This window comes from Montipora capricornis, chromosome 9 (genome assembly GCF_036669925.1).
Source record: "Montipora capricornis isolate CH-2021 chromosome 9, ASM3666992v2, whole genome shotgun sequence".
Taxonomy (NCBI): domain Eukaryota; kingdom Metazoa; phylum Cnidaria; class Anthozoa; order Scleractinia; family Acroporidae; genus Montipora; species Montipora capricornis.
This window is the reverse complement of record NC_090891.1, coordinates 30,827,197-30,839,696: the sequence shown is the minus strand read 5'-3', so window position 1 is coordinate 30,839,696 and position 12,500 is coordinate 30,827,197. Positions and strand designations below refer to the sequence as shown.

Sequence of the window (12,500 nt, the reverse complement as noted above, 5' to 3'; positions counted from 1 at the left end):
ATTAACGATAAAAAATCTTTTGTTGAAGAGTTTGCCGACTCTCGAACGAAATTTTGAAGAGGAATAGACCAATTTCGATGTATTAAAATTCAGTCCTAAACAAAAGGCATCATCTCGAGGCTCTGGGGAATAAACTCATACAAATCCTTATATTTATTCCCCAGAGCCTCGAGATGATGCCCTTTGTTTAGGACTGAATTTTAAATATATCGAAATAGGTCTATTGGCTGCAATGTTGCAGCTTGCGTTGAGCTTTCTCGTTACGACATTAGTTATTTATGCACTGAGAATCATCAGTCACGCCTGATTTCCCGTAGGTGTCGTTATTGTATCCACTGAATAGAAAAGGAACCTAAGTATTAGAGAAGGCGATAACCAAGAACTAAAAGACTCCTTGGATTTTTTTTTTTCGTAGCCCAAAGTAAAGCTCGTGCGGAAAGCAGCACCGGATGCCTCGCCACCAGCGAAAAAGGAGAAAGACAAAGACAAAGACAAAGACAAAGAACGGGAAAAAGACAAGGAAGGCAAAACAGCGACAAGCAAAAAGGTAGCTCACTTATACGTGCTACGTCCCAACTCACCCCTCCTCTTTACGATGTCCGGTTAAATTGTCTAAATGTATTTTGCTTTTTAGAAAGAGTCGCGTCACCTTGAAGTCAAAGATTCCGAAGCCAAGGAGGATGAACGGTCCAAGAAACAATATCCTTTATAAATAGAGTAACAAATTTTTTTGACGTCCTTATCTTTGAAGTATGGAAAATGCATTCCTTGGCGGGTGCCATTGCAATTGCAGCATGTTCGAGAGTGTTTGTCCAGGTGTGGTTTGCAACCTCAAAATTCCCTCACCAAGTCCAGTACTGTCCTATCCAGGCAAAGAAAAGATGGCCAGATAAGGTAGACAGAGAAACTGCAGACAGGGGTGGGATGTAATGCGAGGGGAAGTGAGGGGGAGACTTATCGTGCAACGGACAGAGGGATCACTAAGTGTTCCCTAAACCTAAGTTACGTGGCATTTTGAAAAACGAGACTCTTCCTTGACACTTTTCACCCATTCCAGATCAGCATCAAGAAGTCGCAGAACATAATCGTCCATGTCACGTCAATCGCCCGCAACCCTGTCACGCAATCAAGTCACGTCGAGGAAGAAAAACTCATAACACTCCCACATCAAACTTTACTTTCATATACTAAGTCGAATTTACAAGAGCGAATTTTCAAAGTTTGAGTTTTACTTTTCAAATATTTGGTGGCTTTCCACTCTTACAAAGCAAAGCAAACAAAAAACAGGCCAATCGTTACATCTGGCATGAATTTAGTTGATTGGTAGGCTAATGAAAACAATTGTTAGATAAAACAAGTTACCGTACTTTTTTTAAAAGTAGTTTTTATCTCTAAGAAATTACCCGTCGTATTCATATCGTGGCGTAAAATAGATGTACCATGTTAGATACTTTTGTAACGAAAAACACGAAGTATTTTGGTAATTGCATGTGCAGCCAAAAGGAAATGATTGAATAAAGTTACTTAGTTCACGAACAAAAACCAGGATCATCATCTCTTCGTCCTCCCCATTGGTTGAGATCCCATCACGTGACCCAAAGAGGGGGGGGGGGGGGGGACCGCCCATGCAATCTTCTGTCCATGGGAAACAGGAAGAGGGTTTGCGTAGCGGTGAGCGTTAGAGACTTTAAGAAACGACGCCTCAACAGCGGCAGAAGCAACGCCACAACAAGAGTATTATTGATTGGTTAGCAGCACGAATTTTATCGCATCACCAAATTTGAGCCGGTTTTGACAACAACATGAGCACGCAACAGAATCTTTGTTTTCTATTTTCACTCTGAAACCACTCGCACCAATGTATTTTTAGGATACCTCGCTAACGTTGCACGAGGTGAACAAAGTGGGAATCGCGAAAGACCTAGGTGACGTTTCTGTCGACGCTATTGTCGGCCAGGTTCTCTTCTTTGCTTCAACTATTTTTAATCTCATCGCGTAAGCCTCTGGTCTTACATCTGTGTATGATCAAAAAGCGAACTGAGACTGCTCAAAATAGGCCAGTTTCGTATTCTAACGGTTGGACTGGATCTAGCATGAAATGGAGGCTAATGCGGGCAAATTAATTTGCAATTGAAAAGATTTGCCCCGCATAAGCCTCCATTTCATGCTAGATCCAGTCCAGCCGTGAGAATTCGAAAATGGTCAATTGGAGGGACCAAAACTCCCGCTATACTTTTTTTTTCGTGATGGTTCCTTTACTTTGAACTACACCGAAGGTGCACAACAAAAGAAAATGACGACTCGTGAATGGAAATAATGATTTAATATCTGCAATGAAAGGTAATCTTTATATGGAGTCAAATCACTGATACCCGCTCTGTAATAAATCGACGATCTTTTCGACGGAAAAAAAATTGTTTTAGTTTCCTTTCCTCTTTGTACAAATTCTAGACAACAACCCTAGCTACAATCTTAGACATTTCAAATAGAAAATGAAGACCACCCCTCCCCTCAATTTTAATGATGAAAAAGTGGTGGGCTTCAACTTCCGCGCGGATTCATCATTGATTTTGGGGAGAGGGGGGGGGGGAGGTTACTGATTTTTCATTTTATGTTGTCCACGATTGTAGCTTACTACGCTTCTCATTCTTGCGTTGTCTGCCTAATTTAAGCATCAATAGATAGCTTCTAATATACGAAATGCTTTTTCATCCAAAGTTGCACAAATTCATACACTTCATCTTTCCCAAGAGACACCAGCAGATGTTGCAACTTCCTCCGATCTGTGTGCCAGGCTGTTGTAGGTGAAAAAAAAAATAGAGAAAAAAACTGGGTTAGCAATATAAACAGTTGGGAGCATCTTTGCAACAATTATCGATAACTCCCTTATTCGTTCTGAATTCCTGAATTCTCTGTTAACGTCAATTTAGAATACTGTAAGAAAGGCACCGCTTATGTGGCTGCGCTAACTTTTTAAGAAATCATTTTCTTTATGATTTAAACCATCTTGGAAAATTTCCTTCGATAGTTCGAATTATTGACAGCCGTAAAACGAATTCTTGACAATTATCTGGTAAATATCTACCCCAATAAACGTTAACTACAAGGGCTTCGATGTTGTACTGGTGGAAAGGAACACGATAAAAATTTTGTGGATAACAATATACATTGCCAGCTTACTTCCTTCTTTATTCTTTCAAAACCAAGAATGATTTACGTCTGCGTTTTTTGTCGGCCGCACCACACCTACCTGATAAATCTTGCCATTATACGTGCATGTGCAAGCATTAGGATCAACACATTGGCCATGATCGTTCAGCACCTTCCCCTCCGGGCAGAAGCAGCCCTCGGAACACGTTTTACACTCAAAGTTCCCACAAGTTCGTTGGCAGCCACATTTATCGTATACTTTGCCTGTTCCCGCACATTGGTCCTCTGCCGAAAACAACGATAGTAATGGAAGTGTTTTTAATACGAGAACAGTTAACAGTGAACCAAACAACGTAAAAAGACCGTAAAAAGAAGCAAGTTTGAACAGAAATCGAGCCCGTGACCGGCCTAATATTGCCCTGATTGCATGTTGGTGATTGATTCTGGAATCTTGCGCCACTTTTTCAACAAATTGGCTTCCCATCCGCGCTAAGTCCCGCTGGCTTGTATTTAAAACTCTAAAAACAATTTACAAGACTTAACCAGCCACAGGCGTTAGATTTTGTCACAGAATCCCTTTTTAAGTAATGGGGTCGAACGATTTATCACAGGGTTTGCATTAAGAATCACGCGACAAAACTCGTTAGATTGCGACCGTTGTCGTGGTCCATCCCCACCCTGCATCTCTTTCTAAATGAGTATGAGTTTCGCGGAGGAAGGGGGGGGGGGGGGGGTGTACACGCCCTTATCTCATATTATCCCACGATGGATAAAAATTCCGTGATTTGATTCTGAAATTTAAAACCCGTCTTTTTACTTACATTTGAATGAAACAGGATCTAGTAACTTAAAATTCTTCACTAATACTCTACTTTGAGAAAACTCGAGTTAAATAGATTACCTTTGCAAACTTTGCAGCACTTTCCTTCAGGAACAACAAGCTCCCCAGATTTGCCTGTACAATCAGTTGATGGACAAAAGGGTGGCGAACAAACAGAGTTACCTTCCTTTAGCAAGAAATAAAAATAAGTAATGTAAGTATATGTAATGAATAAAAAAGTAAAACCAAAAAGTAAGCAAAAAGGAGGATAATGTCATGCTAAAAAGATAACGTTTGATTCTTTTGTAAGCTTTGTTCATGGAAACGCGTTGTATTGTTGCTTCATAATGGTGTTAAACAATTTTAGACTTATGTCGCACACAAATTGGATGAAGAGTAACCCATACTGAGTTTTTGTAAGTAGAATGTTTTTTAAATAACGTATCCAGAGTAATTGTTTAACTATCCAATGATTCATCAGCCTATTTAAAGCGTAGGCTTTCCTCACGAATCAAAGCTTATGGCAATGGTTTGCGCCCTATACGTGGGCTACTATCATGAAATACATGCCGTAGATATGATGAAACATAGCTCTTGAAAAAAACCAGCACCGAGTTGTCATGGTACCTCACAATGGCAGTCCACGCAGCTGTTGGTGGCTTGTTTCCAGGTCTCCCCATGTAAGTATATCGTGCCATTATCATTGCAGACTGGGCACGTGTGAGTGCAGATAACTTGACCCGACTAAAAAAAAATTATCACATCGTCAATGGAAAACAAAACCACTGTCTTGCAGAAAATGAAAATTATTGTAACGGCAATGAGTAATAATTTGGTCATTTGTGGAAAATTTCAACGACATATTATTCACCTCAAAAGATAACTTTGCACTATCGTATTACTTTCTTTCGTATGTCTACGCAGATAACCGCACAAACAAGTTCTAACATGCGTGCCGCACGTGCAAAACGATTATTTTTGCCCTTTTAATAACCAATGATATTCTTGTTTTGTGGCGCTCAAAACGTGACGGTAAAGTTGTTCTAAATATAACAAATTGATTTTATTAATCTACTTGATAAAGGTAACCCCAACCCTAACCCTGAGGTGACGTTTCGACCGCAAGCCCTTTGTCATCTCAAAAATCTTTCTTTCTCGTTTGATAAAATTCGTTCCCCACCGACGCAGCACCACAGTTTCTTTAGAATCTAACCGCTTCATAGCTTGCAGAGCAGACGTATTTTGACGGGAATCGAATGGGATAATGCCGCCATTTTGGATAGTAAAAATGATGAAGAGCTGTGGAGAATGAAAAAAAAAATGTTCCAGGGAAGAAGACGATCAACTTACACTTTGCCACTCGCTCCGACCCCGCTCTTCTTTCAAAATGGCGGACTTGTGTTTGAAACATTTAAGGCTGGTTTACACGAGCGGCGCAAACACAGGCAAAAGCGAAAGGAAGTTCACACGTCGAACGCAAACGCACGCACATTGAAATACGCACGGGAATTTGAGTATCCCAAGATGGCGGACAAGAGACATGGAGCTAGTATTTTTCATCTTGTATTTGCGTTTGCGTTACACCGGTTCACACGTAAGAAATGCAAACGCAAGCGGAAGCAAATGGAAAATTTTTCATTTCTTGCGTCGGTATTTGCGTTGCGTTTGCGTCGCTTGTGTAAACCAGCCTTTACCAACGCCGGCTCTGCTGCCTAACCGCTTCATTGATCTGCACATAGACGTTTTCCAGTTAGGAGCTCCCGTTTCCAGCTAATCCGTGCGGTAACCTCTCTCTTGTTCTAATTAATCTCAACATCTGTGATTTAATTTCCAGGTTTACCTTGCAGTCACAAGTGGTGCATTTGTCTTTTTTCCAGCGTTGCTCGTAATCATACCTGAGGCCATTCATCACACAATTTCTTTTTCCAACGAGATCATTACATTTGCACTGTTGAGGAAGATGGATATTAATTTAGCATATTAAGATTTTTTCCCTTTCCTTGTATTGTAGCATGTGCTTGATTCGTTTGAGATCCTACGTTTTTTTTAAAGTTAACGACGAAAAATCGGTGACACAAAAACATCGTCGAAAAAGTCTATGAAGACAAATGGTCTCTACAGTTGATCCCAGTTATTTCGAACTCGAGGATATTCGAATTCCCCGCTATTTCGAAATAATGTTCATTTACCCAATTTTTTGTGTGGTTTTACTATGCTTAATTCGAACTCCGGTCAGTTATTCGAAATTCCCTGCTTATTCGAACAACATTATTTTTTGTTTCCTATGGACTTGATAGTACCCTTTTATTTCGATGTTAAATTTAAATTTAATTTAATTTGTGCATTGCTCACAAACCATGTAGCACAATATGCCGACCAGTCCCGTAAATTATCATACGTCAAGTAAAAAAAAAATCAATGTCATTGTGACTGGGATTTGCTATGTTCGAACCCCCACTCGAACGCCTTTAACTTCTTGGAAACTTCAGCCTCTCATTCCCAGGCTCTTTCATCTCCTATCCTCTGTGGAGATGAAAGACTGTCCCAATTGTAATATTATACACAATCGGTTATGTAAATAACAACAAAATAAATCGTGAAAGAAAAAAGAAAAACAGAGAAGTGGCAATCAGGCCCAGAAAGCTCACATGCAGTGTGAGTTAACACCCACTTAGCAACGGCACTGTTTGTTTCCCAATACCGGAATCAAAAAACGTGAAAAGAAGATTGGGAAGTAGCCTTTAACAACCAAAAACAACAATGAAATCAAGTAAAGGAAAGGAAGTAAAAATAAAATAAAATAAGATTAGAAGTCTTCCGCGGGGACAACAAGCAGTGGTCCATGAACGGGCTTTATTGGAAATCGATCATGTCAATGCAGAAGCTCATGTGCTCTGGTCAATGATATTACCAAACAAACAAGAAAATGAAGCCATTGCTTCTATTACAGAAATTAAAAAAGACGCAGAAAGGAGATAAGAAGATAGCCTTCGAAGGCCAAACAAAATCAAAAATCAAATCAACTTTAAAAAAAATAGATAACGTCGTTACGGGGACTTCGCTGTGGTTTCCCATCCAAGTACTAACCCCATCCGAACGGGCTTAACTTTTGTAGACAGACTAAGTAATGTGATAGGTCAAGTCAATGACATTCGACAACGAAAACTAAATCCATTCCACCTAGAACAGATTTCAGGAAGAAAGCCTAAACAACCAAATACAAAAACACATAATATTACTCTGTTTTGTTTTATACACAAACGAAAGCAAACGAATGAAACGGCCCATCTCCAGTCAGTTTTCCAAAGAAATCTCACTTTTTTAAAATGACATTCCTCAAAAATCTTTAGTAAAACTACGTTCTGTTAGTATTGCGGTGCTGATTGTTGAGACCCCATTAGGGGAGGGGTGGGGGAACTCAGTAACCACCTTATAGGGCCTCGTTATTTACATTTGCAAATTTACCGGTTGTAGCAGTAATAACAAAAGAGAACCTCTTTCTGTTTTTACAACAAATAACTTCTATTTGAATTACAGATTCATCTTTCTGCTAATCTCTCCACATTTTCCGAAGTTTACCCGTAGTCGTAGTTCACTGTAACTGGACAATTTGTGTTAACTGTTTGTGCATCCCACGGATACGCTCTTATAGGCGTCTTGTTTCTGTTTCACTTGCGTCAGTAATACCGTTAAACTATATTTTACTTTCTCGGAGATGGAGACAAGGATTACAACCGCCCACCTTGTGAATTAAATTCACCATGGCAAACGTATAGCACGATTGATGCATTTAAAAACCAAACTCGCGTTTTCCTACTATGAAACTACATTTTATTTTTGGGTGAGTGGGTGAGGAAAGATGGATAAGGAAACGAAAAAGACGATCAAGTAAACACGAAAACTAAAAGTTTGGACACCGGGTCGTTCATTTCTTTTTACCAAAAGGCACTTCACATATATAGAGATCCAGATGTTCAAAATAAGTAGAAGAAGAGCCTATCAAAAATAAGACTTTTTTATTTTGGCAGAATGTCGGTGTGACTGACATTTGGTATACGTATACATGATGGAATAGTATGCAAAAAAATTCGTTGAAGTCACCTACCGTGTTAGGTGAAGGACAGTCGTCTAAGGATGTTCCCCTGATAAATTTGACGTCTTGAAGATCTCCCTGCGGACAAGGGATCAATCAATCAATCAATCAATCAATCCATCAAGCAACTGAAAGGTTGATCAATTGGTAAGCGAACTGGAAATGCATTCGTGGCCTCCGCGGACAAAATAATCAATACAATGGTAGAAGCAGTCATTTGTTCGTAACTCTCGCCCCTCACTACGAAGCAAAGCTTCTCCCGCATCATGAAAAAAAAAAACTTTTCCCTGGAACGTAACTAACCGTGAATCTGCCTTTAATAGCTCCCGTGTTTTCCACGTCTATTTCATACACTTGGGCCAAGCGAAGTTGCGCACCGTCAGGGAAAATGTCGAATCCCTCAAAAGATTCCACTAACACCATCTCGTCATCAACGAAAATTCGAATAAGTGATTCGGAGTCTTGGAATCGCACGCTAATCTTGTGCCATTGATTGTAGTTAAACCATCTGTCAGTGTCACCTTTGTGGGTTTTACGAGATTTGTCTTTGTTCTGAACTGATACGGTAACCTTTAAGCCCGTGCCCCGGCTGTGACCCCTGAAACGAGCACAAAAATAAGTAAATACCAAAATAATTAATATTAGCTAAGAAAACATGACGAAAGCATTCTTTATTTTTGGTTTGCCTAGGAAATAGGAGGTAAAATGACAGCCCCAGTGATGCAATACAGAACAGTGCATTGGGATAATGAAGGAAATTCTAAAATATTATCCTCTTGAGGCATTAGATTCGCTGGGAATTATATGAGGAGGGCACCGGGGAATGTTCATTCAATTCGAGTGCGCGCGCGAGCTCTACTTTTGAGCCTCAACACTGAGAGATCCGCCACTTTTTTGTTAAACAAGAAACTAATATCCAAACTTCTCCACCTTACCTCAGCACAAGCACCAGTCACGAACAGTAAGGGAATGTTCGCAGAAGATCAATATTGTCGTGATCTTGGGACCACTAATAATCTTGTCAGTTCTATGCAACCTTGAAACAGACCCTTCTTCGGTCTTTGTGACTCGCTGCAACCATTTATGTAATAGCTATTGTAGGAAAACTTCTCTTAGGAGTCATATTAAAATAAATGTTAAATACCCGATGACTTTTCTAATATTCTTAACTGGCGTTAAGTCAGCGGTGTCCGAATTTTGAAGCGCTCAAAACAAATATCACACTTACTCGATCATGACCAATAGATACAATTCATCTCCCTTCTTGGAAGATATTGAAAGGATGGTGTTGCGATAAATGGCGTTAGGATTTGAAGCAATTTTAGCCCATGCGAAGATCGAGAAATCATGGCTTTCGTGGATAAGCCTATTGGCTTCGTCATACGCCTTCTGATTTGCAATAAGATCTTTTGTCTGTTGCGTGAATTCGAAGGCTTTGCTGTTCGCGTGTTGTCCAGCAGTTTGAGTCACACCATCAAATCTTTTGTTCAACAGGCCAACTGCGTCGAACATATTGATTTCGTCCACGAGACTGCGGTCTGTAAGAGAACCAATCAAGTAACGTCATGATAATAACAACAAAACAATCCTGGGGACGTTAAAGCTATTCGAAGAACACCTGATCCTAAATTGGTTTATTTCAAGATAAATTGGTTTATTTCAACTTTTGGCAAAGTTTAAAAAAATTCAGTACATGGGGTTCAGAGCCGTCTTAATTTTTTGAAACTTTTAGGTGGCTCTGAACCCCATGTACAGAATTTTTTTAAACTTTGCCAAAAGTTATTTTATCCTGCTAATCAAAATTCTGCTATAAGAAAAAATTTCACCGTGCGGTTTTTGAAATATAAGCGCTTAAAGCTGAAATTAAGGGTGTCTTTAGCAGGTTATAGTATCGCTATGGTAACCTATTGTGTCACAAAAATAATACCAACGTGTTCACCAGTGATTGGGTAGTTTTTTGATACCATGATTGTAGCATCAACTGATGAAGAGTGGCTATAATGACACACCAAAATCGAAGTCTTGGCATGTGTTGCAAACTGTTTTGAGCCACCTTAAAGAGTAGAATAATAGTGTGAATGTAGAAATATGTTCCCTTGTATTATTGTCACTGTAAGCAAACAAATTCCGTCCACTTTGTGAATAATAGAATCATTGGTCCATAACCTAGAAGTGTTAATGTCTCGCCTTTTGCCTTGCCACGTGGGCTTGTTGATCACAACCCATCTGATTGGTCCGCAGACGCTCTAAAAATATCTTACACGTAAATTTCGCCGCAAGAGTCGCAGACTTCTGCACTATGGACTTATTATAATAGGAAGACCGCCTCGTCAAAAAAGAAATAAAAAAGCACTGACAACTTTACATAATTTGGAGCAGGAAAAAAGAATCTTGTGATTTTTCAATGATCCATGATATGATGTGAATTTTTAGGAACTGGTGGAATGAAGGTCCTGCTGAAGCAGATAATCGGCTTCATTTGTTTTTCTGTTCATCGATAAGTTGCTGGAGTTTATGCAAAGTGGCTATGTTGCCGGTAAAATCCGTTCTCAGGTTGAATCCTCCTTTTTACCTGGGTTAAATTGGTGATCCTCATTTTACCTATGTTGAATACACACTCAGATGGATTGAAGAAACTGTTTTTGGAGCCTAATTAAAATTAAGCCCAGAGAAAATTGGGTTTAGGTTACATGATTATTATACATGGACATCAATTGGCTTATTAAGTGAGGCTATGATCTTCGCAGTTATGAACGCAATTTTTACAATTGCGTAGAGAAGCCTGAAAAATTCAGTCAGGACTTCAACGGGGTCCTGAATTTTTCAGGCTTCTCTACGCAATTGTAAAAATTGCATTCATAACTGCGAAGATCATAGCTTCACTTGATTTCATATCCGCAGTTCATATGATTCATTTCATATACCATTTCATCATTAATTGGCTTATTATAGAAAAGTAAATAATGAAAAGAACTGTGGTATGTGGAGCATGTTTGTCGTTGTAGTGTAGTGGTGAAGACACAGGGCTGTAGATCTGGCGGTTCCGAGTTCAAGTTCCGGTAAGTGCATAATGCACTTCTTTGTTCCCTTATTATGTTGAATGTTGAGACTGAAATGGAAATAAGTGTATGAATACAGAAACCGAGAATTTGATACGAAACATTAAGAAAATGTGTTGAGATGCGTAAGACAGAGCTTGAGGAAAAGCATACGTGTTTTCAATCCTTTTTGGGGGTTGATAGTTGCTTTAAACTAGCTGGAGAGCACATTCAACTCAGGTAAAACGAAGATCACCAATTTGACCGACAACAACTATACCAATCAAGAAACGGTCTTCCCAAAAATGTGTAACCATTAAAGCAGAAATACTTTGCCATAATTTCTAAGCAAGTGCGGTGTTTTTCTCTTCTATGCACTGAATCAATGATTGCTGGAACAACAATGGCTTTTCTTATTGCAAAAAGGAAAGGAAAAGTTAACCCATGGCCTTGTTGTGACGTTCTTCACTTGTTGACCTAAAAACAAATACCACCCATATCACGCTCAGTTTTCAACGTCGTTTGTTTCGCTGGCCATGTCATGAGAACACCGTTGAAAAATACCGCGTCAACACACACACCATGACACGCATTGCTCACAAGATTTCGCCCGATAAACGCGCTTTACCCTCCATGTTAGACGTTGAGGAGCCTTGTAGCCATTTTACATTGAATATAGGTATCTTTAACAAGGAATCGTTAAAATATGACACGGTACTCTACGGTTACTCCCTGAAACTGACGTCACGTAAAGCAAGGGCTATCCAAATTAAAATGTGTCTAAATTTAACATAATAGAAACGAAATTGGTGTATGTGGTGAAGGCTTCGCAAGACCTGTGACACGCAATTCCCACAGTATCCCCTCATATGCCGCCATTAAATGGTGAAATCTTGCCAAGTTAGTTAGATGTTTATCAAACATCATTCAAAAACAACAGAAAGAAACACAGAAATGACATATCAGTGATTTTAAACGGTGAGAACCGTTTTGTCTACGAAATGAAAGGAAAATGCCAGTTTCCTTTTCGTACGCGGTTCATAATTCGAACAGCTCCTTTGGGTTTCAGAGAGACAAAAATCTAAGACTCACCGAATGAAATTGTTCCACCTAGTAAGAAAAATACCAGAATTGCTGATGAGAAAACCCCGCGAAATTGGTCCATCACTAAATGTTGAATATGAAGGCACCAAACCAAAGATGAACGACACGAAGAGATATTTGTCTGAGTATTTTGTCCTGTGGGTCAAGAAGCGGGAGTATTTATTTCATCAAAGGGCGTGGCATCATCTTTTCGTTGACGTACAAAAGACGTAATGCCCATGTTGGGCAATGTTCACAGCACTGTATGATCACGATTTACCAAGTGGGAGTCATATTTCGACTTAGTCAATAAAAA

The 12,500-nt window shown here is 39.5% G+C and overlaps 2 protein-coding genes across 2 annotated transcripts in view; one reads left to right on the top strand and one right to left on the bottom strand.

Annotated features, from left to right (window-relative positions):
- Positions 1–1,542, top strand: part of LOC138014943 (THO complex subunit 2-like) — a 38,815-nt gene extending 37,273 nt beyond the window's left edge. Inside the window, exons 44-46 of the mRNA XM_068861839.1 lie at positions 416–547; positions 635–699; positions 1,049–1,542. Of these exons, the coding sequence (XP_068717940.1) occupies positions 416–547; positions 635–699; positions 1,049–1,085 (234 nt within the window). The 3' untranslated portion in view covers positions 1,086–1,542. The remainder of the gene's footprint in view (positions 1–415; positions 548–634; positions 700–1,048) is intronic.
- A 762-nt stretch (positions 1,543–2,304) lies between these two features.
- LOC138014944 (protein kinase C-binding protein NELL2-like) lies at positions 2,305–12,357 on the bottom strand. The gene is made up of 9 exons (XM_068861840.1): positions 12,194–12,357; positions 9,292–9,601; positions 8,367–8,661; positions 8,076–8,141; positions 5,811–5,918; positions 4,598–4,714; positions 4,052–4,157; positions 3,251–3,435; positions 2,305–2,795 (listed from the first exon to the last, which is right to left on the bottom strand). Exons 1-9 carry the CDS (start codon positions 12,264–12,266, stop codon positions 2,709–2,711), a joined length of 1,347 nt encoding a protein of 448 aa, XP_068717941.1. The 5' UTR covers positions 12,267–12,357; the 3' UTR covers positions 2,305–2,708.
- Positions 12,358–12,500: the final 143 nt, after the last annotated feature.

Excerpts from the sequence above, each read along its gene's own strand:
- LOC138014944 (XM_068861840.1), bottom strand. The coding sequence starts at position 12,266 with ATGGACCAATTTCGCGGGGTTTTCTCATCAGCAATTCTGGTATTTTTC. Across the intron at positions 8,142-8,366 it reads CTATTAAAGGCAGATTCACG|GGAGATCTTCAAGACGTCAA; the intron begins GTTAGTTACGTT and ends CCTTGTCCGCAG. Across the intron at positions 2,796-3,250 it reads ATAATGGCAAGATTTATCAG|CCTGGCACACAGATCGGAGG; the intron begins GTAGGTGTGGTG and ends CACCTACAACAG.